Genomic DNA, 25,325 nt, shown 5'->3' on the forward strand with positions numbered 1-25,325 from the left:
TGCCCTGTCAGTGGGGTGCTGGGTAGCCAGATTGCTTCTCTGACCAGAGCAGCTCTCCGTGTGCTAGGTGTGTGTCCAACCCCTGACTTGTCAACAGCAGCATGTTCTTTTCCTTTTTTTTTTTTTCCTCTCCCCTTCCTTCCACAAACCCTTTGAAACGTCATGCTTTTGTCTAAAGCCACAGAAGTTTCCCAAGGGGGTCAAAGAACTGTTTCTCTCTGAAGCCCATGGGACAACACCGGGGGAGTGTGGGACTCGTCTCAGTGTGCCTCCCATAGGTCGTCACAGCCTACGGACACCCATCTGCATCAGGGATTGCCGTGGGAATGTCCCACAGGCTGTCTCTCCTGTCTGCTCCCAAGTGAATTATTAGCCCTTGGCAGACAGCAGTGTGGATGTTAGGGATTATTTACTCCCCTGTGCTTGCCCCTGCGCACAGATGGGTTACACCACACAGCTCATAACAGCTCCCCCAGCACAGCTGCTTCCAGGGCTTTGGGGTAACAGCCCAGCCTGTTTCCCATGCACTGAGCCTGGCGATTGCAAAACCATGTGGGGAGGGGACGTGCAGCATCCTGGCACAGGCAGGCAGCAGCTGTGCTTTCCTCCAGCCACAGGAGAGCCGCAAAGCCCAGCTCTGGCTCCCGACTTTGCTCTCTCACGTCATTAGGAAGGGGGAGCTTTGCCCTCCTTGGGGCTCCTCAGCTGCTGAATTGCTGCTTTCTGGCTCCCACTCAGGGTGTGGGATGCTGTGCCTCGCCCAGAATTCATCCCTGTGGTGTAACCCAGGTGGTGTTATTGCCTCCCTGGAGGGAAAACTTCCCAGCTCCTCTTCGGGGACAGCTAAGGCACTTCTGGCATCTCAAAGTGAATATTTAAGTGAATCTCTGCAACTTCAAAACCACTTTAGGTTAAAAATTACTCATTGTCTGGAGGCTTGAGGAGTCTGGAGATTGTTCATGGAAACCACAGGCATTTACCTTTAGAAAATGTTTTTATATCATACTCAAAGTTAAAGAAAGAGGTATATTTTGATGGACCAAAAAAACTTCCTTTGAAAAAGTGGGTGTGTGCAAAATTGCAATGTGCTTGAGGGTTCTTCAATAGATGCAGGATGCAGGGCAGACACTGGGGACAATTAAACAGCCAAAGGCAGTTAGGGGATAGAGCTGTACTGAGTAAAGAAAATGGCTCATTATGAAAGAATAGGAAATCTGTGGGTCACTCTGGACAGACCTTCTGGTGATGGCCCTGACTGCTCCATGTCACTGGTTGTATCTGTCCTACTCTAAAGCAGCCCTGTGTAGCTGCTGATGGTGACCTGTCTGGATGCTGTGCAGTGAGAGCAGCTCAGCATCCTGGAGCATGTAGGGTCATACATGTTCTTGCTCTTCCTGGGACCATACAAACTGATATGCTGTCCGTGTGGCTTGCAGGAGCCAAAGGCTGCCCTCAGCTTCAGGGTAGATGTGCCTGTTGGCTATATCTGGTAGCAAGTAAGAATCCCAGAGTGCCTATGTCTCAGGGAACCACTGCATCCATAGCATGAAATCCTCTTGCCATCCAAACAGAGGAAACTATTGGCAAACTGCCCACTGGAATGGTCCTGGTCCATGCTTGCTTCCAGCCTGAGCCTAGGTGTTGCTTTGGAGTGTGATAGCTGGGTTGGGCCAGGTCTGTACTTCCAACTGTGCTGCCATGTTAGTAGTGCAGGTGGCCCAGCTGCAGAGCCCAGGAGCATCTCCTGTCTGCTGTGTTCAGAAGTGCTTCTCCTCTTGTGTTATTTAAAATGTCAAAGTGGAAGACAACTCCAACACTGTCTCAGCATAGCCCGGATCTGTTATAAATTCATTGCTCTTCCATTTTAGCTGCTCAAGTGAATCTGGCCAATGTGAATGTCGGCCCCACATGTTTGGACGTCAGTGCAACCAAGTGGAGCCTGGCTATTACTTCATTTCACTTGATCATTACATCTACGAGGCAGAGGAAGCCAACTTGGGTCCTGTGAGTATCAGTTTTAGTGGTCTGGACTGTCCGGAGAGGTGTGGGAAAGTTGCTTCACCAGTTGGCTCTTGGAGGTGTCTTTTATACCCTGTGTGTTTTGCAATTAAAATATAGAAAACACAAAACCAAAATGTATCAGAAAACCATTTGCCTATATCTTTTCAATCTTAGTCTCAATAAATAATGGAATAATTGAGGGGGGAGGAATTGCAATTCTTCTTTTTAAACCTGTTTTTGATCATGACTGTACAGTTAGTTTCCTGTCACCATCCCTCTCTGTACCCCACCGCATGTGTACCTACCACATCCACTTCTCTTATCTCAAGAGAGGTGGGACACAGACACTGGCTCTTCTCTTTGGTGGCACTTCACTAGGAGTGAACAAAGCACACATTTAAGCACATTGACACACTTTTTTTAGTTTCTGTACACCAGTAACACATCTTTTATTAATGCCTAAAACCATACTGGTTGTGCAAAATACTGTTTTTGTAAGTGAGGTTGCCTCTAGTTTGTTTTGCCTGCTGGCGTGGTACAACAGGATCTCTGGCTTTCTGTTGACCATCACACAGCCTTGCTTTCAATTCATTAATAGCAGCTAGGTGATCGTATCATTCACTTTTGCCTCCAGCAAGGAATCAGGGAGATGGAAATAATGGTTTCTCTAAAGAAGCAGATCCTTGACTGCCCACAATCAGGGTACTTGGTGCCCTAATTTATTTATTTTGAGCAAAATGCAGCCACTTTGCAGTTTCAGCCAAGGCAGAGGATTTTTGCTCTCATATCAGAAATGGAAGATAGCACAGAACAGAAGTTGTACCACAGCAGAGGGCACATGGCCTGGTACATGGTTTTTGGTGCATTTGTGTCCACCCAGCTGCAGAGGTGGTACCCAAGGCCCTTCCAAGGCTCAGGGATGGAAGAGCCTGGCACAAAAATCCACCCCAAACAGAGCAAGGGGATGTGCTGCTGGCTTGCCTTTTGAATCCTTCAGAACAAACAATTTTAAAAAGCACCAATATTGAAAAGCTTTCTCACAAATCTGATGATAGGATAAAACCCTGAATTCCCAAGTAGGGGCCCAACACAAGACAAAATGCAGTGGCACAGAGTTGCAGGGATTGACAAGCAGTGCCAAGCCCCCGTGCTCCTACAGCTGCACGCCCTTGCTCACTTCCTGCCTGCCATCCTTTCTGGGGAGCTCTGATCTTTGTGCAAAGTCAGAGGCTAAAAATTTACAGCCAGGTTCTATTCAAAGAGTGTGAGAATACATGAGGGGACATCCTGAAGTGATATGTATATATGTAGACATTTCCTTGCATTTTATCCCTTTCTACTGAAGCAGCTTCCTTAGGAATTCACAGGATGTTGTTCTATGGAGAGAACTATTTGTGGATACAGATACACTTGAAACAGGAAATTTGAACACCATGTTTCTATTTTCTGTTACCTTTTTCCTCTTCTTTGCTTTATATAAAAAACAGATAAAAAGCCTGACACCTCAGACTGAGAAGGGTGACCATGTGTTGATTTGGCTATTATACCTATTAATGATTAGGATCTCTGTTCTTTAGTGACACCCTGCTCATTGAAGCCATAATCTGCTTTTCCAATGTTATTTTGAGCAGTGGTTTGCTTTGAAACAGCCTGGTGTAGCCAGGAAGCAATTAGCAGTCAGGCTTGGGTGGTTAATGGAACTGTGATGTGCCACTGCAGTAAATCCTACTGCCACAAGTACAATGTGGAAGTCTGTATGGTAAATCAGATGTCATAGCTGGTAAATTAGTTACTCACAACAAGTTTTTAAATTTCATTCTGCACCATAGGAGAGAAATAAATTAAGAGTTGTACAGTTTTGTTTTGCTTTGTGTCTCTTGCATTTGTTATGTTGTTAAGTGAAAGGACAATGGTGTGCACACATATGGATTTAAAAGAGAATTTGTGTTGTCTGGGATGCAAACAGTGGATACTGCAATCCAGAAGTCATCCATCAGCAGAACCCCACACTTCATGTACTCCCATGGGACTTGCAAATCTAATGGATCAGTATTGAAATATCTGTTCCCTGTCTTGTAGGGAGTGAACATAATAGAGCGCCAGTACACACCAGACCGCACACCGTCATGGACAGGCATAGGATTTGTGAGAGTCCCTGAGGGGGCGTACCTGGAATTCCACATTGACAACATTCCCTACTCCATGGAATATGATGTTCTGATCCGCTACGAGCCACAGGTGGGTCTGTGAGTATGGGCATTGCTTCCTCCCAGCAGGTGCTGGCTGTCCTGGTGCACAACTGACAAGAGCCTGACACTTTAGGGAGTCATCAGGGCTCAAAGACAAGGACAGGTGCTCAGTTAAATGTCTGAGATGTGTGAAAATCCAAATTGAAGTTGAGTATTTCTAGTACTATTTGTTCTAGAGTTTGTTTTACTATTGCATTGTTTCAGCACCGGTTTAATGAGCAAATTAAAAAGCAGCAAGTCCCATCAGGACAGATTAAATTATAAATTTGTTACTGGCCAGATGGGCATCATGCACCTTAGGAAGCAAATTGCCCATCTTGGATGTTAAATGCCTGTAGCCGAGAGTTTGCAAGCAGTTGGCTTTGATAATTCACAGAGTAAAGGGAAGGAGAAAAATTCCATCTCCTTGCCTAGAGTTTGGCAGCAACTAACTGCAGTGAACACTCAGATACAGGACCCAGAGGTGAGAGGAGGTCACCAAACCCCCTCCCTGGTGATGCCATGATGCAGATGGGGCTGCTGGCCACCTGCTCCCTGCTCTCAGCCCACACCTGCAGCTGGTAGATGCCCCATTGATGCTGCAGCTGTAGCCCCATCCTCCCTGAAGCACAGTGACCACCCAGTCTGTGCTCATGCTTTTCCTGGCCTGAGCTCTGGATGCTTCCAGGAGTTTATGATTAATACTTGATGCTGATGAGCCTTGTTTTTTCCCTAGTTGCCTGATCATTGGGAAAAAGCTGTGATAAGTGTCTCGCGCCCAGGCAAGATTCCCACAGGCAGCCGATGTGGCAACACAGTTCCTGATGACGATAATCAAGTGATCTCACTGCCACCTGGATCCAGGTTGGTAAAACTGGATAGACAAAAGGAGAGGAAAAAAAACATTTAAAAATTTAAGTACGATAATGTCACATTTTCAGTTTGCTGTAATCTCTATGAAAATAGATGAAAATTAATTTCCAGTGGGTAATAAAAGCCACATTTAGTAGTGTGTCTGTAGACTAAGAGCTTTTAAGTTTATTCTCATTTTCTCATATGGCTTGTTCACTGAGTAGAGGGAGGGGGAGGTGTTTGCACAGCCTGTGAGTGAACATTGATTCGACTCTTTACCTTGCTGATAACCTTCCCTGGTTCTGACTTCCACAAGCCTCCAAACCACCTCTCTCACATCACAGCTGTTGTTCTGTTGGGTCTTGGCTGCTTTCTGTTATCTTGATTGCTTTATAGGGGCACCTGAAACGCTTTACAGTGCCGTACGTTTGAAGTAAGGACTGTTTCCTGTTCCTCATTCAGATACGTTGTTCTCCCGCGGCCCGTGTGCTTCGAGAAGGGGCTGAATTACACCATCCGCCTGGAGCTGCCCCAGTACTCCTCGGTGGATACGGAGACAGAGAACCCATACACACTCATTGACTCTGTGAGCAGAATTTATTTCAGGGATGCTCTTAAAAGCTTGGATATTTGCATCTCCTCTGGCATGTGTCTGTGTAAATTCAAAGTAGTATTTTGCAGCATTGCTCCTTACAGCTGAAGTCAGATTTCAACTGAAAAATGTAATGCAGCATAGGTTTCTTCAAAAGTTCCTTAAAGTATGTGAGTTGTTTTTCTGTTAAGAGGCTTTTGAGGTATTTTTCAGGACTGCAGCTAGTCCACAGACATATAGTTTCTTTCGGGAGGCTAATGTGTGTTATGTAGGTCATGAAAATCAATGATAGTGTCAATCTTCTTTAGAATGGATAGAATTTGGTAGATTTGGTAAGAATTTGTCAGATACCAGAAGTATTCCACCAAAACTAGAGAAATACTGTCATTTGCCTTCCAAATTCTGTCTGGCTGTTTGCTTTTTAGCCAAAAAAAAGGTTAGAAACTGAGATAATACTGAATTTTCACAATTTTGGTGGAGGCTGTTTATAAGTAGTAACACTTTTGTCATTGTAAAATTATTTTGTAGCTTGTTCTCATGCCATACTGCAAATCGCTGGACATATTCACAGTGGGAGGCTCGGGCGAAGACGTGGTCACAAACAGCGCTTGGGAAACCTTCCAAAGATACCGGTGTTTGGAAAACAGCAGGAGCGTTGTGAAAACTCCCATGACAGATGTCTGCAAGAACATAATATTCAGTATTTCTGCACTACTGCATGAGACTGCATTATGTACGTAACCATCTACTTGTAGGGCAAGCTGTGCCTGGGAGCTGGATGGCGCTTGCAGGCAGAGCAGTCTGCACGGGGAAGGCGTGTACGTGGGATGAAGCAGGGCATTCATGTCCTGTGCCACAGTGCTCACTCTCTCCAATGTTTTTCTCTGCTCAGCATGCCAGTGTGACCCTCAGGGCTCCCTAAGTTCGGTGTGTGATCCCAATGGAGGACAGTGCCAGTGTCGTCCCAATGTTGTTGGAAGACAGTGCGACAGATGTGCCCCTGGCACCTTTGGGTTTGGGCCGAGTGGATGCCGACGTATGTTAAACCCTTGGCTCTGGGCTGTGCTGTGGTTGGGGCCCTGAGTTTATGGCTTGTCCTGGAAACTCAGCCCCTCTCCCGCTCTCCTTGCAGCATGTGAGTGCCACATCCAAGGCTCTTACAACACCTTTTGTGACGTGGAGACGGGCCAGTGCCACTGCTTCCCTGGGGTGTACGGGCGGCAGTGCGACCGCTGCCTGCCCAGCTTCTGGGGCTTCCCCAGCTGCCAGCCCTGCCACTGCAATGGCCACGCTGATGACTGCAACCCCTACACCGGGGAGTGCCTGAGCTGCCGGGACCACACAGCTGGACACAACTGTGAGAGGTATGGCACATGCGCCCTTTCCCTGGCCCCTCTCCTTCCCCACAGCAGGGTGGGCGCAGCAGCTGTTCCTCTCTGATGCTGATGCTCAGGCAGGTGTTAAGTGACAGGGAAAGTCCCTGGGCCTGGGGGGTCAGAGAAGTATTTGTGATTCTGGAGATTGGTGGCAGGGGGATCCCCTCTTCTGTGCCCACAAGCTCGCACCTCACAGCAGTGCCTGCATAAGTGACCAAGAGTATATTGCGGGACCCCAGACCCTTAGTGAGTCATTGCAAGCCTTCTGAGAGGCTTCGCAGTGGCAAGGCTGACATCCAACCTTGGGTCTCCTATGCTGGTGTAAACCAGGCAAATTTGTGTCTGTGGACACAGCTGCTAGGAGCGTGAGTGGTAAGGGAGAGCCATAAGGATATTTCTGCCCTTTGCTTCTTCACAGTGGTAGAAAATCTGAGCTTAGTCACAGCAAGGCCTGCAGTGTGTTTGCCTGCAGTCCCTGCATGCTGTGTACCCTGTTGTGCAGGTGCCAGGCTGGCTACTATGGAGACCCCATCCTGGGATCTGGTGACCACTGCCGCCCCTGCCCTTGCCCTGACGGCCCCGAGAGTGGACGCCAGTTTGCCAGTGGCTGTTACCAGGATCCAGTCACACTGCAAGTCGTGTGTGTCTGTAGCGCAGGATACATAGGTACTTGGTGGGAGTATGGAGGGGTGTCTGGTGAACCTCTCAGGGAGAGGGTATGTTCATATGGGCTAGATGTGACCACAGCACCAGCATCAGTGGGTTGTTGCTGGGGGTTGCCTTACATGGAAGGTGCCAGGGCAGAGTGGCTTGGGTGTGTGATGCCCGCATGACCGTGACCCTTGTCTCCATCAGTGTGGCGAGGGATGACCAGTGCTCAGCTCCCAGGTGGGCAGGACAGCGCTGAAACCGAGGGGATGAGCAGCCTGCCTTGGTGCCCTGGGTGGTACCATCCATGCTCTGCACCAAGTTGCCACAGTTTCACCAAGTTCTGTCTGTTTCTTTAAACATGATCCAGTTAAGGCCCCCCAGTAGAGGTCTTTATTGCCTTGCCGGTTATGGGCTGTGCACTGGGAGCTGCAATGGCAATTCCCACTGTGCCTGTTTGTTCAAACAGGCAGTCGATGTGATGAATGTGCGTCTGGCTTCTTTGGGAGCCCCGATGAGGTTGGCGGCGCCTGCCAGCCGTGCCAGTGCAACAACAACATCGACACCACTGACCCAGAGGCCTGCGACAAGAGGACTGGAGTGTGTGTGAAGTGCCTGTATCACACCGAGGGTGAAAACTGCCACCTCTGCAGAGAGGGCTACTACGGGAGTGCCCTGCAGCAGGACTGCAGAAGTGAGTGGACTGCAGCCCCAGCACCCCTTGTCGGGGGCAGCAGTGGCCACCTGAACGCTTTTTACCTGGGAGCATTTGGGGTGGAGGAAAAACCTTTTTACTTCCAGCTGGAGTTGCCTGCAGCTGCCCTGCAGCAGGGTGGGGCTCCTGACCAGGAGGTGGGCCCTTTACACTTGAGAGGGAAGACAGAGACAGCACTTAAATTTGCTCAAAGGAGGGGGATTTTGCAGGATGGGGGCTTCTTACTCTGTTGATACTGGCCTCTGTTTCTCTCTTCTCCAGAGATAAGGGGTGGGGGGGAGGGTTGGCTTTTGTTTATACCAGGTCCCTGCAGGTGTGGTTGGGCAGTGGCAATGAGGGCCATGACAGGAAGCTGAAATGGGTGTTGGGGAGGCAGACCCACCTCTCCTGCAGCATCAGGCACAGCCCAGCAGGACAGACAGGTCACTGAGCAGCTGAGCTCGCTGTTGGCCATTTGGCCACTTCAAGCACATCTGCCACCACAGCTGACTGATGAGAGCTGGGCAGACCTGGGCTTTGGTTGTACAGAGGGAGGAATGGAGAACAACAAGGAGGGCTGAGCTGCTTGAATGAAGGACTCCCGTGGCCTTCTGTGTGCTGGGGCAGAAGGTATTGAGATGGCTAGCCATGGGACATGAGGGGGGCTCTTGAGCAGTGCTGGGTGTCATTCATTGTTGGGTCAGCTGGGCCTGGCCACTGGTATTGGGACAAGCCAGCATCTGCCCACACCTCTGCAGATAATAAACTAGATGTGAAGTGAGGGCAGTCTGGTAGCAGGGGGCAGGTCGACATGGAGGTGCCATGCTCTTTCTCTCACAGAGTGCGTCTGCAACTACCTGGGCACTGTCCGGGAGGACTGCGAGGGCTCGGAGAGCTGCCGCTGCGAGGCGGCCACGGGGCAGTGCCGGTGCCTCCCAAACGTGGTGGGGCAGACCTGTGACCGCTGTGCCCCCCACACGTGGCGGCTGGCCAGCGGCACCGGCTGTGAGCAGTGCGACTGCGACCCCGCGCGCTCCCTCGGCCCCGCCTGCAACGAGGTGAGGGAGCACGGGTGTGTGCCCCAGGCTTGGCCTCTGCTCTGGTGCAGGGTCGAGCTGCTGAGGGGCTCACGTCTCCTGATGGGTTTGTGTTTTGGCTTTGGCAGTTCACAGGACAGTGCCACTGCATGCCAGGTTTCGGAGGCCGGACCTGTCGGGAGTGCCAGGAGCTCTTCTGGGGTGACCCAAGCATGGAGTGCTTAGGTGAGTCCAACCTTGGTGCCTGCTCCACCTTTGGAAATGTCTGTGTGGCTGGGCACACCATCGCCGGGACACCCCTGCCAGAAGCAGCCCAGTTGAGCCTTGGAATAGAGGGAAAAAGGCATGGTGGGGTCTGCCCTGGGGTTTTGATGCCTTGTGGGATGGGACGTGTGGCAGGAGCCCAGCCCTGTGCTTGTCTGTGTTTTTCTTGTCTGACCTTTATTTAGAAACAAACCTCTCTGCTTAGAAGAAACTCTTAAGGGTAAGGTTGCAATACTGTCAGGTAAGCCAGCATGATAACAAAACATATCACAAGCATTTGAGTTTGAGAATTGGTCTGGAAACCAGTTTCCTTTGCCTTTCAGTTGTGTGTAGCTCAAGACCACCAGGTCTTGTGTCTTCTTATGGAGACTGGAGGTTTTTTATTTAGAAGGAGACTTTCCTTATATTTCAGATGAAAATAAACGAGAAAGCAGAGACCATGCAGTGGGTTAGCCATAGCTACATGCTGTAAAACAGAGCACCATGAAGTAGGTTGTTTAGAAAACTGGATGGCCTGTGTCCTTTCATTATAAACAAGTCTGTTCGTTAGCTGGAAAAGAAACTTCAAACATTGTCCAGACCAGAACAAACTTGTATCTCTGATCTGTTCAAATAGAACCCTTTGCCAGGAGGGTTTGCAATAGATTAAGGTATTTTTTCCTGCAGGGAGGAATGTGCTTGCTGTGGTCTTTAATAAATCCCTCACAATAGAGATACCTTAGAGCTTGGTGCATAGGCAGGTCACAGCTACTTGGTTACTGCAGCAGATGAAAGGACTGGGGAATTGTTCCAGTTCCTGAGTACATATTGGGTTTCTTGGGGGAAAGGCTGCCTTTGGAGAGGCTGTGAGTGTTCTGACATGGTAAGGGGTGTGCTGACCCTGCTGGCTCCAGGGCAGGGCTTGTCTCTTGGTATCAGTTGTCTCCATCGGGTTTATTGATGGAGTCCATCTGCATACCTTATCAGCAGGATTTTGCAGCATACCATCTTTTCTGATCTCTCTGGAGTTTTTGCTGTCTTTTGAACATGTGATAACCTGTTTTAATGTTTCTGAAGTAAAGAGAGAATGTATTCTTCAGAGCCTCTTTTTACTGTGCAAGATCTACACTTCCCTTCCAGTCTGCCATCCCTTCTGTGCCCTAGTGATAGAGGAGACTCCCTCAGGTGGAAAGGCAGATTTTCCTTCATGATTACATCCAACAGGAGGTCTCTGTGGCATGTGGGGAGAGCTGCTGCCCAGGGCTGAGCAGTGGCAGCCTGCGGCATGATGCACTGGACAGGCTCCAAGCGTGTGCTTGCTCATGGAATGCATCCAGCTGGGTGGTGCTGCAGACTCTCCCCGGTGTGGTGGGGTCAGTGCCTCCTGCCTGTCTCCTATCTTTCCTTGGCAAGAAGACAATTGACTTCTCAGCCCTCATTTAGCCCCAGGGAGTGAGTGGTGATGTTCAGGCTGGCAGGCCTGCAGCTGCTGCTTGGGCAGGTAGCAGTTCTCAGGGGTGCACGGGTTACAAGCAAACTGGAAAACTGCTGTTTGAGGAGCTGCTGAGCAGTGTCCCTGGAAAACAGCTGGGATCTGGCCTGCAGCCAAAGTGAAGCTCGAACTGAGACAAGGCTTTGTCACAGACGTCTGCTCCAGTTGCAGGGAACATGTGGACTCTTGCCATGGCATTTGCCACCTGGCATGTTCTTGCTGGCCCAAGCAGCCAGTATGGGCACAATGTGTGCTGCATTCAGGAGCGAAATAGAAACCAGTCTGGATAGGGAAGAACAAAAACTCTGAACCATGTGAGTGTGGACACAGTCTTCACCGAGCTGATGCAGAGGTGTCGACATTGCTCCCAAGGACTCCAGTGTGGGATCCTCCATTCTCTAGGGCAAGTGGCTTCTGCTCAAGGTTGAAAACCACAGAGTGAATCAACTACTCCAAGGATGGTGATGTGTGATCTCTTCACATGGGGTCTTCAGGTTGCTGGCATCAAGAAACACAAGCTCCTGATGAGAAATGGGAACCATACTGCTCATGCTGCTTTTACAACCTCTACAATACTAAAAAATCCCATGCACCTGCAAATAAGCTCTGGACATAGCTGTGCAGAGATTTGCAAAATGGCCCATCTAGGACAGGCTGGGGGCTGCAGCTCTCCATGGGCTCTCAGGCACTTGCAGCAGCAGTGAGTTGTGGATGTGGGCCAGGGTCCCAGTACACTCCACTGGAAACCAGGCTCTAGGGAACTCTTCCCTGCCATCCCCATTGCTGCCTGTGATGTCTTTTCTAGAAACATTGGTAAGATCAGACATAGTGAAGCAGAAACGAGGGAAGGCAGGTTTTTGTACCTGGTCTGGGTGCTTTGATTTACAGTCTGAGTGCCCCCCTGCTATGGAGAAAAAGTGTCATCTGATGTCTCCTCTCTGAGTGACCACAGAGATCACACTGGCACCACACTGCTGGAGCAAGCAAGCTGATGTAGGTGCCTGTATTTGGGCAGCTTGAACCTACAGCACTGGGTGCACTTCAGCACCCACAAATGTCCACTGGGAATTATACACCACAGAGAGCCAGTGGGCTGGGTCTTCAGAGACTGCTTACTCCCTGTGCTTTGAAAAAGCACAGCAGTCTCTCACTGAATTTAACATAATACCTGAAACGAGCACAGCAGAGGCAGAGGATGGGGGAAAACCCAGAATTTCTCTCTTGGCCTCATGCAGGTCCCTGGGAGGACTGCAGTGACAGTGGGCAGGAGCTGTGCTGTGAGCATTGCCTGCTCTGGGGGCAGGGCCAGCCCCTTGGCAGGACTCTTCTGCCATTGCTGCAGCCTTGAGCTGTCTGCAGCTCTGCATGAGCCTGTGTGGGAACGTGTGCATAAAAATCCTCCCTAAGGTAGTAAATAATGGCACTACAGAGTTCATCAAATTCATGTCTCCCAGACATTCTGCTGGAGCTTTTCCAAAGCCTGGCAACTAAAGTGCAGGACTCAGCATGCCGAGTTCTGCACCAGCTTCAACCCACAAAGCCTCCAGCAGAAGGCTCCAGGCTCCTCGGAAGCCTGAGATGTGGAGTGGCTGCAGATGCAGCTGAAACAGTGCCTTTGCACAGTAGATACTTAAAGTTTATGTTTGATCTAATATGAAGATGACAATTTTACTGTCATTACTGTTGTAATAAATTGAACAAGCAGACTGAAGTGCAGTTAGTAGGAGGTACTGTATGAGATTGAAAGTTAGGTGGTGTTGCTATAGCCCCTTCACAAGAAGCATGTCCTGTGTTGGACATGAGTATAAAGTCCTATTGTAAAATTAAATTGAACTGTGATGAAAATAGTCACCTTTTTTGTCAAATACATACTGCTTACATTGATAAGAATGTTATTTTTCCTAGTTTTTAGTCCTTGTTATGTGGCTGGTGCAGAAACAGCTGTTCAGTGAAAATTACCTTATTGCCATTTAAGAATAAGTTTTGTAGTCTTAAAATTTAACACCTGGGTCTTAAACTATTCACATAGGCTGCTTTTATAGGGGGTGTTTTTGGTGTTGAGAGAAGGTTACCAGAAGTCTTGTTTTCTAGTTTCTGTGAGAAGTGTCTGAAGGAAATCAGATAAATTCTATACTAAAGAAAATATAATTTTCACTTTGAGTTTCATAATATTAATTGACCTAGGGTCATAAAATATTGTAATGTGTGTTGATTGTTTCCAGAAAACCATCCTTTTGGCATGGTCTGCTAGCATGTTAAGATGTAGTACAACTCCAGTAATTTTAGGCTGGGATCTTATCTTAACGTTCCTACTGAAAATCATAATGCTGAGGAGTTAGCACTATGCTTGCAGGGTAACTTGAATCAATAGCTGATTATTCAGAAGAAATTTGCTAGCTCTGCAAAACTTTCAACCTTACAAATTGTTGAATGGTTTTCTTATCACAGTGCCTCACTACCCCTGGGAAATGATGCCAGGAAGTCATGTTTGAACAAAACCTTTGTGTTTTTTCTGTGGGGGAGTTAAACATTTGACGCTCACCGCCCTCAGTCTCAAGTAGTAAAAAAATATTTCTGGAAAAGTTATTTCTAGTCAGTGTAGGATGATGTGTAACACTTGTTCATTTCTGGCACCCCCCAGCAGAGAATTGAACACTGATATTGGTCTTCATATAGCCCATTCAGTATCCATTCTATCATCTCTGCTATTAAGTGCTCTGACACACCCGAGTTTGAATTACGTGATGTGCAAATATACTGCATATTGAATTACAGTAGTTTAAATGGAAGTGAGTTCTAAATATTTAAAATCAGAGGAAAAGATAGCAGAGCTGTCAGAGTAGGTGAAAGATAGAGCAATTCATAGAGCCTTTTGAGCTTAAAGCAAACCTCTCAAGCTAGTTATTTGCCTCTTTTGTATATCTCCTCTTAGGTTTTTACATGACTGCATTTGGTATACATGTTTGAGTGTTACTTCTGTCTTTGGGATCAGGAAAAAGGAGGAGGAGAAATGCACTGATGAAGCTGATACAAAAATTACCCATGGATATCCAGTGTATGCATGCACATACATGCACATGCTTTTGTAAACAGATACAGCTACAATCCTTTATACTCATAATCTGATAATCAGCAGATCCTGACTAAAGAATTTGGCTAATACTTTTCCTGTCAAAAATATGATTTCCCTGAAGTTGAAGTATGCCACAGAAAAATTGCTGATTGAGTTACACACTCAGTTAAAGAAAACAATACGCCTAGTTCCAAAATGACATTTCAAAACAGAAACCTATTGTTTAATTTAGTAAATGCTCCTTTGAAAACCCTTAAATCTTGGGCCAACGATTTCCAAAGAAAAATCTTTCTTTTCCCCCACTGTGTTTTCCATGGGAGGTTCTGCAATGTCCTGCCCTGCTTACATTTTGAAGCCTGTCTAACACTGATCTTCTGTGCAAGCAGCCATTTCTGCATTAACTCTCAGCCCTTCACCTTGGCTTTGGGCCATCTGTCTGCATGAAAGGACAGTAATCAACCATTTGTCTTGAAGGCATTTCCAACTCAAAATGGTCAAGGCATACAAGTATCTTGAAGTAAACTCCATCTGTTTGATTTTGCAGTGCAAAATGAACTACTTTCCCAGTTTCTTGTCATGTAAGCATAGGGAAGCCACATAAAAGGAGTTTACAGGATTTTGTCTTTCCTTATACCACATCTACTCTGATAAGTAGAGTATGAAGCTGTTGAGCTACATCTGAAACATTTCTGTATCCCTAGATGTGCCTGTGTGTTTCTTGTTCTTGAAAAAAATCAGATTAACCAGACATACACTAGCGCTAGATGTGTTGTATTGCTCAGGTCTTACATCAGACTTAGGAGTGTGCTGGTTGGAGCCAGAATCTCCTGAGCAAAGCATTACTTTGAAGGTTGTATGTGAGTTAGCCTGTTTGGGTACAGCAGAAGCAAAACTGCTGTAACAGCAGTCTCAGTACTGGACTGCTTTTGAGTCACGCGATGGCCATAGGAATAGCTGGACATAACAAAGGAGGTGCTGGAAAAACAAGAGCTCTGCTGTGGCAAGAAGTGGTGGTGTGGTACTTCGGTCAAACACAGTATTGCGCATGATGGGCTCAATCATTCTGAAATGGTGTTTGCTCTGTTTATAGCAAGTGATAGGAATCAAGGTATCTTGGGTATTCACATTCCAGTTCATTGGCAGTGGTAATTTAATGTCACAGGAATTTTTTTGGTGCATGTGCACCCACCATCATGAATAACTCAGTTGTTATTCCATGAACTATTTGCCAATCCTGTGCCAGTCTTTTCCAGTCTGCCAGCTTGGAGGTCCTCCTTTCCTTTCACATGCATCCTGCCACTGTCACTATGTTTTTGTTCCTTCAGGATGAAGTCATTCCCTTCAGTCAAAGAGACTGAAACCAGCGGGTTCTTGGCAGGCAGGCATTGCCTGAGGCAGAGGTGAAAGCTGGCAGTGAGCTATTTGCCTGGTGGACTGCAGTGTTCAAGGTGCTCCTTGCTACCTAGAAGGCTTTACATGATCTTGCCTTGGGCTTGCTTTCCATCTCGAGAACTGGCCACAACTGAAGTGAGTGGAGGGTTTGACCCCCACCATGGCATAACAGGAAGGTGTTCTTCAGTGGCCTTGAACGTGCTCCTTGATGGAGGGTAAAATGCCTGGTGGTGGTGTCCAGGACACAAGGAACAGGACTCAGCCACTAGAGGTATTAGAGGTATTTAGGGGTGAAAGCGGGTATGGCTAATGTCTTGGGAAGAGTATGAAGAAGAGGAAGAGGAATATGAAACCAGCACTTTTGAAAACCATTTTATATATATATTTCAGTCAGGGGACTGAGGTAATTCAGAACCAGGATTGCTTGCTTCTGGGCTTGATAAAAAAATCTTAAAATGGAGGAATAACAGTAATGTTTCAAGCTGCCTTGTACAATTTTCTCATGGTCCTGCAAAGCTTGGTTTGGGAGTTTTGTAGGACTGAATTCTTCTAACTGTTGTGCTGCATTTAGAATAAATTACTTCTTTGCTCTTATCATCCCCCAGCAGGGAGCTGTGGAGTTTGTGTTTTCACTTTGTAAACAGTATGTCAGTACCTAAATTCTCTCTTCTTCCTTGGTATTTTCTGGTTTCAGAGATTTTGAAATCCACTTCACCATGTAAATGCTACTGAAGCCATGTCATCTGCTTTTCCTGAACATGCAGGTATTCAGGAGTAGAATTACCAACATGGGGTTAGGGTTTTTCTCTTTTCACATTAAGCCTTTTAAATCCACAAGTAAATATAGTGATCTGATTTGCCAGCAGCAAGTACTCATGTAACTTGATCAGACCTCAGGATCTTTGAGAAAAACCACATGCCATTTAGCCTCTTTCTATACAGAGGAATTCAGACAATTCATCATTATACCAAGGGCCTTATTAGTTGACAGAAGGGTTAACTGACCTTCAAACAGGAACTCAACGGTTTGCCTGCAGGGAACATATTCCATGGTGAGTTGACTACTTAAGCACTTTCGATGTAAAGTAAAAACAATCTCTTGTGTCAGGGTATAATTCAAAGAACAAAGGACCGTTTTGCTCAATTGTGCAGGCAGCAGAAGTTATTTTTGTCTCTCGCCTATCATATTCACATTGTACAAGAAAGTCGTTTTGTTGAGGAGTGATTTGTTCTGCTGAGGCTCTTTGTGTAATTTTTGAACTGAAGACCACCACTGTGTTCTGGCATTGAAGCAATCAATGTACAGTCTTGAAAACAGCTTTGTGTTTTGCCCTGTTTTCAAGGGGGCATTTGCTTTGGGTGTGTGAATTGATTTATGGGCCCTTTTGAGACATTTAACCTCCTTTGAGAATGCCTGGTAAATGGATGCGTAAGGGAGGGGTTTTATCAGGTGTGCCAGTCCTTTTCCTGTTTAAGGAACATGTGCTTGACCTGCTTCGAGTGCATTCTGCTATAATGATAGGTAGATGATGTACATATTTTCAAAGCTTCTCTTTTTGTTGCTTGCTGCCGTCTCTTTATTAAAATCTTTGCATGTTGGTGGTGTCTTCTGCTGCTTCCTGTAATTAAGGAGGTCAAGTGGCAGCATTTTCGCTGCATGGAAACGTTTCTGATAGCATTACTGTGTACAAAGTGTGTCTATGCTTTCGGCAGTGACAGTGCATCCCTAAGTTAATTGACTAATTTCTCTCTGAAGTGGGTTAGTGCCAAAGAAGTGCATTTCATGAAGGTGTGAACTCTGAAGTTGGTGCTCAAAGTGTGAAATAATTTTAAAAATTTATAAATCTGTTAAGTGTCCTCATTTTCTCTGAGGGTGACATTGGGGGTGACAAACAGCATGTAGGCTGTTGGTTGTTAATGCTTCAAACACTACAGGGCTGCCCATAACCACATTCTTTGTTCTATTCTGCTTTTCACTGCCAGATTTTTTCTGATTTTCTGTATACCCAAAATGTCAGCCCAGTGTCCAGCCTCCTCAATGTGTGTTGTGAATATTTTCCCACTATCTATGGCAGGAGTGTGTTCTGAGCCAGTCCCTGTACCTCTGCCTAGAATATCTCACAAGAGCTTTTGCTCCATAGATTTTTCCTGTTCTTGGAAGCCAATTCAGCTTTTAGCACCCACAGCACCTTACAGAAGAGAGCTCCCCCACTTAACCAAGTGCTGTGTAATCAGTTATCTCCTTTTAGTGTGCTGTTGTGGGAGGTGCAGGGGAAGGTGGTTGGGATTTGATCTGCAGGATTCCTCACTTGACTGTTACTCCTCTGCTGGAGGAGAATATGTAAAACAGTAAATGGTTGTTCTTAGTTCAATTTTTCTTTTTCACTCATGGCTTGCTCTTAAACCCTCTGCTATGTGCCTGCCTGCCGTTTCTTTTCCTGTCCCGAGAGCCTTGCTCTACTCACTCTTAATTGCAGGAGAGAAACTGGGATCTTTGTTTTCAGTTGCTATCCAGCTGACATCTGAACGTTGCAAAAAGCAGTGTCCACCCTTGCTCTGTCATTGTTTGTACTTCCAAGATGTGCAAGTCCTGGTCTCCCCTAGAGTTATTTCCCCACGTCTCACCCCTTTCTCACTCACACTTGATTTCTCCATACACAAGTGATACATCCATAATTAGCTTTCTATAATTCAGACACTGACCACCTCTATACTCATTTCACCACTTTATTATAACTGATTTTTCTTCCACCCTGCCAACATCACAGTCATTTCCCTCTCCATGGCCTTTACATGTGCCTTTTTCTTCTCCCAGCATGTGATTGCAATCCTCGTGGCATCCAGACCCCGCAGTGTGACCGTGCCACTGGGCAGTGCATCTGCAGTGAGGGGGTGGAAGGGCTGCACTGTGACAAGTGCTCCCGGGGCTACTCAGGCTTCTTCCCTGACTGCGTGCCGTGCCACCAGTGCTTTGCCCTCTGGGATGTGATCATCAGCGAGCTGGCTAATAGGACCCAGCAGTTCTTGGACAGGGCTAATACCCTCAAAATCACTGGAGTCACTGGCCCATACCAGCAGACGCTCAACACACTGGAGGAGAAGCTCACTGAAATTAAAACCATCATCGCTCAAAATCCAGCTGCTGAGCCCCTGAAGAACATTGGGAACCTCTTCGAGGAAGCAGAGTGAGTACAGTTGTAGTTACTTGAATAAGTCTGTCCTGAGAAGGAGTGGGAGTTCCAGTGAGCTGGGATTTACTTGTGACTGGTGTCCCCATGCTGGGCTGAGGGCACTCCTGCTCCTCTGGCTGGCCGAGGGTGCTGTGGCTGCTGGAGCACCTCGCCATGCTCAGCACTGGCAGGGAGTGCCCATCCCGGGAGCAGAGACCTGGCCAGGGCAGTGCAGCTGCCACGTGCTGGGCTGGGGTTGTCCTGCTGTCACTGCTCTCCAGGCAGCTAATTACCAGGGAGCCACTCACGCTTGCCTTGTGATGCCCCAGGGCAAAGGACAAACGCTGCTATTATGTGAGAGAATGAAGAGGGGGAGAGATTAAATTCCTGGATTTCCAAGTGTAGCTGATGAGTTGGAAACTTGGGCTCCTTTCTGCACTGTGAGCACGTGTTGGGGGAAGTACTGGATTTATAACAACGATTGTTTCCATTTTTCTCAGGGTAGAAGCCTTATATTTTCTTTTAGGGCTAAGCTTACAAAAGATGGTAGTCTGGAGATAGGGCAGTCCAACATTAAGTAGGATTACAGAGGCTTTCTAGCCCTATCTGCAACTGCTCCAACTTGTGCATTGTAAAGGGAACTGCACAAAGCAAAGGGGTGAGGATTAAAGCACAAATGTCTCAATTAGGAATAGTTTGTGTCCTACAGCTCCCCTTCCTCCTGCTGGAGAGCTGGGGGTTGCTGCTGCTTCTGGGCTCTGTGTGTATTGAGGGAGGTCAGAGCAGCTGAGCTGCTTTTCCCTAACATACCTTTTGTGTATCTGTTCTTGCTCCTCTGGCTGTATATAAAAGTACTGGGCTTTGGAGGAGTCCTGGAAAACAGCAGGCTGTTGGGCTATTGAGAGAGCTGTAAATTGATCTAGACCTTACATACTGCCTTGATTCTTTCAGAATGAGGAAATACTGGGCTTGATGGGATCACCATGCATGGGAATAGCTTCCTATGCCCACCTCTGTTCCATAGCAGCCTTGACATGTAATACTGACTTGCTTCTCCTTTTAGGGTTATCCCACTAGCTAAAGCCTGCTCCATGGCTCACTGAGTGAATGCTTAGAGCAGGAGGCTTTCCTTCAAAACTCTGGTGAAGAGTGATCTTTACTGGAGAGTTTAAAGAATCCATTGTGTTAAAACTAAGGCTCCCCCCTCCCTGCTTCCTGAAGTTCAAATCTGTCTGATGAACTTGTAGTAATCAAAACTACATTTGAGCTGTGTGGGATGGGAAGCAAATTATGTATGGATCATAGTAGTCAACACTGACCTATGCAGTTGCCATGATACAAGAGCATTACACCAGTCCTCTGGAATCTGCCTCCTGTTAATATCTTACACAAGGCAGCTGTTTTCTGAGCAATTTGGTGCTTTGGGTTTATAAATGTGCTGTAGATTAAAAAGTAGTTTTGTATAATAAAGGAAACAAAACAGTATTCTAGGTAGGCATGTTGCTACAAATCATTCAGAGCTCTACTGGGGGAGGACAGGTCTTGCCATGGGAGAAGCTGGGTACATCTCTAGCCACCACACTCCAGTGAAGTACATGGCATATGACCCTTCTTCCTCCCCATGTTGAGTCCTGTGCCTGTTTCACAGAAAGCTGACAGCAGATGTTACGGTTAAGATAGCTGACATAGAAGAAAACCTATCAGCCTTAGCAGCAAAGAGCAACAGCACAGACACGGACCTGAGTGCACTGGAGACAGATGCCAAAAGTCTTGACCACGTTGTGAAGGAGCTTGCAGAGCAGCTAGAGTTCATCAAGATCTCTGATGTTCGGGGTAAGTGTCACAGGGAGGGGAAGAAAGCAGCAGGGTGGCCAAAGATTTATTAGTGCATGGGTTTAAGTAGCAGATTAATCTTCTAACTTGTAATAAAACACAGTTCCTCAGGGACAGGTTCTTTCTGTGCATTAGCAGAGTTGCTGATGCAGCAGGAATTTTTGCCCCCTCACCCTGTCTCTTCCTCTGCACATTGCAAAGCTGTCTCAAATTATTGGGGCACAGAACCATCTTAAGGTGTCATGCTGAACACATTGTAGATGAGACACAGCAGAAAAAAGTGCACCACAGATTTCAAGATACGCCTGGACATCTCTCTTGCTCCCCTCAGTCTGTTCAATTGCTGTTTATGGGTGAAAAAAAAAGAGCTTGTGGTAAAGGGCCCAGTTCTTCTGAGCCACCCAAGCCTTGCATGTCCATTGACACATTGAAATGGGCCAAGAATCAAAATTTGCTGAAGGAGGAGGAATGTCACCTAATTATTTGGAAATTTGGAAAGCTGACTTCAAAGAGAGTATTTTGAATTTTTCTTATAAATTTCCTGGTTGCACAAAGTCTGAGATAGTTTCCAGTGATCATGGGAGATTTCAGAGTGAGGCGAGTAGCACGTAGAACAGGGGAGTCCCTGACTTTTGGTATTCTGCAGAGGAAAGCTGCCCCAGGATGCAGAGTATAGCCACCCCCATAGGGTCCCTCACACTCACACAAGGCCTCTCCAGAAGTTGTCCAAAATCAACAGTTCTATAAATCATCATCTTTCCTCAAGCAGTTGTTTCTTAGGAAAGCTCTGACTAGTTTCCAAGCAGTGACTCCATAAGCCAGACATTCCAGGGCAAGCAATAAGAATTAATGGGATAAGGGAATCCTTAGAAAACAGACTGTTCCCCTAAAAACCTTAAAAGGCCAAATCTCCTTTTGCCCTTAGGGCAAGCACAACTTAGTCACTAGGGTCAAGGGAAACTTCAAAGTCCAGCTTGACACACTGTCCACTAAGCAAAAAAGAAAACTTTTTTCTATGAGAGGCCAAATTCTGTCATCCTTGCAATGGCACTGAACACAGCTTCCAAGGCCAGTGTTTCATTTACTGTGATGTGAAATGTCACTAACCCTGATGTCATCTGCTAACATCTATAATACATGTTCCTTTGGGTAACTTAACAGAGTTCTCATCAGCTCGCTCTGATTTCTGCAGGAGCCTTGGATAGCATCACCAAGTATTTCCAGATGTCCCTGGAGGCAGAGGAGAGGGTCAATGCCTCCACTGTTCATCCTGATAGCGCCGTGGAGCTGTCAGCGCAAACGCGGCAGGAAGTGGAAGACTTGATCAATGAGAAGGAGGCCCAGTTCAAGGCTAAACAAGAGGAGCAGTCGCGCCTTTTGGATGAACTCGCTGGAAAGCTGCAGAGCCTGGATCTCTCTGAGATGGCTGAGAAGGTACACAGCTGAGAATCACTGGGATAAAACCCCTAGCAAAAATAGAGTCGGGTTTGTGACGGGTGGGGAGGAACTGTAGGGTGACAGTGTGACATGTGCGGCTCGTTCGTGAAAAATGTACCTTGCTTGGTTGAGCAACCCCTCAGTTTTGTGGGCTAGAACTGGGTTGTTTTACTGGTGGGCTCTGACACTACTGGCTTTTGAAGACCAGCCTTTCATGGTGGTCTTCCTCCTACTCTCTCCAGCCCAAACAGAGCACCTGTTTTTGCATCACCCCTGTTCTAATCCAGTGTTCTTTGCTAAGGATGGAGTTCCCACACACAGAAAAGTGTGGCAAATCTGCTGGGCTGAGAGCCATCCTCTTAAACCTATCCCGAGTTCAGTGCTTGCTTTCCCTAGGCTCCCCTCCTGCTGCAGCTCCATCGGGTACACTCTGTGCCTGTGCTGCACCTGGCCAGGCTGCGCTTCTGCTCACACCCACGGGCCTCAGCATCACCCCAGGCTCATCCTCCTGCTTGAGCCAAAGCAGAACTTACAAGGAGCTGGAGTCAAAAGGACATGTTCTCTGTTGAACGTGCCTGCTCATCTGTAAATATGATTAAGCATGGCTTTTTCTTGGGAGAGGCTGGGTGTTCCTTCAGTTTCTCTTGGAAGTTGGCCAGCTGCATTCAGTGAACAATCTCTGAAAAACCCTGGGTGAAGGCAGGCTGCAGGGCACTGCTCATTAACTCCCCTAGGCAGGCCAGGCCTGTGGTAGAGAGCAAGTTCTTCACATGCTGATTGTCTCTTGTCCTTTACAACTAGTCATTCCTCCCACTCCCTCAGCCCTCCTTTTTTCTCTGTAGAGAAGAAAGAGACATCTTTTTGTTTAGTTTCGCTTCCCCTACATTCCTGCCCTGACTGTTCTTGAGGACTGAGGATCTTGGGTAGATGTTTATCAAGGCAGTAAATACTGAGTTGCTCAGAGGTGCAATCATCTCTCACACACACACACACACACACACGCACGCACACACAATCTTTCTGCTTTCTAGCTACTGCTGGGTTACATGCCAAACAGGTAAGAGAGACTCATTTACACTTCACAGGAGACATCTGCAGCTAACTTGGCTCATCCCCTAGGTTTTCACAGGGAGTATTTTGGCTGCAAAACCTGAGTTAGTGACTATCATTTGGCAAAAAGAGAGTGGGGGGGTAGGGCATGAAAAGGTAAAAGAACCTCACAAGAACAGGGACTTTTCTGATTTTCCCTCTGGTTAAACCAACTCCTGTGTTATTTCATAACCAAACAATTGACCAAGTTGTGGATAATTCTCAACACAATGTTGCTGATAGAAATACTTTCACTTCTTAAAAAAAAAGTTTACTCTCAAATATTGTGGTAGAATAGCATCCTACTCCAGTCCCCATGCAGCCTAGCAATGGAAATCAGTCTGTGACTGCTTCCTTTGTCTCCTGTGTCCCTGCAGACGTGTGGCACTGCTCCGGGAGCCTCCTGTGCCGAGTCTGAGTGCGGAGGTTTGAACTGCCGAACAGAGGAAGGCAAGAAGAAGTGTGGAGGCCCCGGCTGCGACGGGCTGGTGACCGTAGCTCACAATGCCTGGCAGAAGGCTATGGATTTTGACAGAGACATCCTCAGTGCATTAGCAGAAGTTGAGCAACTCTCCAGAATGGTAATATGCCAGATCAATTGTTAAGACAGTACAGAAGAAAAAAAAAAAATCTGTATGTTGTAGCACAGACGCTAATTGACAAAGTATGTGCTGGGTTTCTGCAGAAAATACTTCTTTTGAGTAGTGTAACTTCATTATGCTTATAAATATCTTCAGAAAAGGGAGCTTGCTAAAGTGAAGCTTCATGGATAACTAAACATCAGCCTGAGTTGTTTAAACTAGCACTGGTGGTATGGATCAGGGCCAGCTTCCAAGTGTTCTGTTGGTTTTATGAGAAAAAGCATTCCTCGTTACTGTTACTTCTGACTCCAGATGAATTGTTTTAAAACAAGCCCTAAAGCATAAGAAGATAAGCAAGGAAGCCTTCCATTTTCCTCTCTTTAGGTTTCTGAGGCAAAACAGAGAGCAGATGAAGCAAAGCAAAATGCACAAGCAGTTTTGTTCAAAACCAATGCTACAAAAGAACAAGTGGACAGAAGCAATGAAGATCTGAGAAATCTTATTAAACAGATTAGAGACTTCCTAATGCGTAAGAACTTTATATTTTGATTATATTTTAATTCTGTGTTTGTGAAAACTAGCTTTACATCTGTATTATCTTCCAAGAGTTAGTGCAATGGTTGTCATTCCCCCCACCTCCCCTAGACAGACAGTGTGTATGATGAAATCTGGAAACATGAGAAAAACTAAGAGAAAACCAAGATAATAAGAAAGTGAGAGCAAACTGTGACATGTTCTTGTGCGCGTTTCAGCTGAGGCTCTTGTACTGCTGTACTTTGCCAAGTATGTCTGTAAGTTCTGGCCAGAAAGACAAAGCAGTATAAAAGGGGAAGGAAGTCAGAAACTGCATTTCTCTCTGTGTATGAAAGCAGGTAAAGGTTAAATGAGAGCTTTGTTTGCCAGCAGCCCATTCCTTGCCTGTTTGCTCAGGGCTGACTATGCTGGGAGCACAAACACATCTACGTGCAGCTGTTGGTTTTGTTCCCTGTGGGCTCAGGTTCCCCCCCAGCTGAGCACCAAGATCTTCAAATGGCTTCCAAGAGGGCTGTGCCAGCAGGGCCTATACACCTGCTGGGCCTCCCCTGAGAAGGAAGTTTCAGTTTGGGAAGTAGTTTTAACACCTTGATTTTCCATAAATCTCGGGGAGGAAGTTTGCCCATGATTTTCATTATTAAGGAAGCAGCTGAACAAGAGTTTGAGTGCTGAGACATGACAGAGCGAAACTTTTACTCACATCTTTGACATTTGTGTCCATCTGCTAGAAGACAGCGCTGACCTGGATAGCATTGAGGCAGTGGCTAATGAAGTGCTGAACATGGAGATGCCAAGCACTCCCCAGCAGCTGCAGGCCCTGACAGAAGATATTCGCGAGCGTGTAGAAAGCCTTTCTGATGTTGAGGTCATTCTGCAGCAGAGTGCTGGAGACATTGCCAGAGCAGAAATGCTACTGGAGGAAGCTAAAAGAGCGAGGTATGCAGCCCTGTTTCATCTCATTGTATCAGAAAATGCAGTTTAACTTCCCCTGATGTAAATTCTCATTCCTTCTGTAAGGGGCAAAACCAGCCCGTTGCAGCCTATGTTCTTTTT

At 46.8% G+C, this 25,325-nt stretch overlaps 1 protein-coding gene across 1 annotated transcript in view; it reads left to right on the forward strand.

Annotated features, from left to right (window-relative positions):
* Positions 1–25,325, forward strand: part of LAMB1 (laminin subunit beta 1) — a 42,313-nt gene that overhangs the window by 13,170 nt on the left and 3,818 nt on the right. Inside the window, exons 13-29 of the mRNA XM_005519188.3 lie at positions 1,869–2,004; positions 4,081–4,239; positions 4,966–5,093; positions 5,544–5,667; positions 6,202–6,406; positions 6,566–6,709; positions 6,806–7,037; positions 7,552–7,715; positions 8,167–8,391; positions 9,232–9,449; positions 9,557–9,653; positions 18,444–18,813; positions 20,447–20,631; positions 21,824–22,065; positions 23,535–23,738; positions 24,123–24,267; positions 25,001–25,208. Of these exons, the coding sequence (XP_005519245.2) occupies positions 1,869–2,004; positions 4,081–4,239; positions 4,966–5,093; positions 5,544–5,667; positions 6,202–6,406; positions 6,566–6,709; positions 6,806–7,037; positions 7,552–7,715; positions 8,167–8,391; positions 9,232–9,449; positions 9,557–9,653; positions 18,444–18,813; positions 20,447–20,631; positions 21,824–22,065; positions 23,535–23,738; positions 24,123–24,267; positions 25,001–25,208 (3,186 nt within the window). The remainder of the gene's footprint in view (positions 1–1,868; positions 2,005–4,080; positions 4,240–4,965; positions 5,094–5,543; positions 5,668–6,201; positions 6,407–6,565; positions 6,710–6,805; positions 7,038–7,551; positions 7,716–8,166; positions 8,392–9,231; positions 9,450–9,556; positions 9,654–18,443; positions 18,814–20,446; positions 20,632–21,823; positions 22,066–23,534; positions 23,739–24,122; positions 24,268–25,000; positions 25,209–25,325) is intronic.

The sequence above is a fragment of the Pseudopodoces humilis genome, chromosome 5, assembly GCF_049639895.1.
Source record: "Pseudopodoces humilis isolate 2021_Gansu_Grassland_sample_001 chromosome 5, ASM4963989v1, whole genome shotgun sequence".
Classification (NCBI taxonomy): domain Eukaryota; kingdom Metazoa; phylum Chordata; class Aves; order Passeriformes; family Paridae; genus Pseudopodoces; species Pseudopodoces humilis.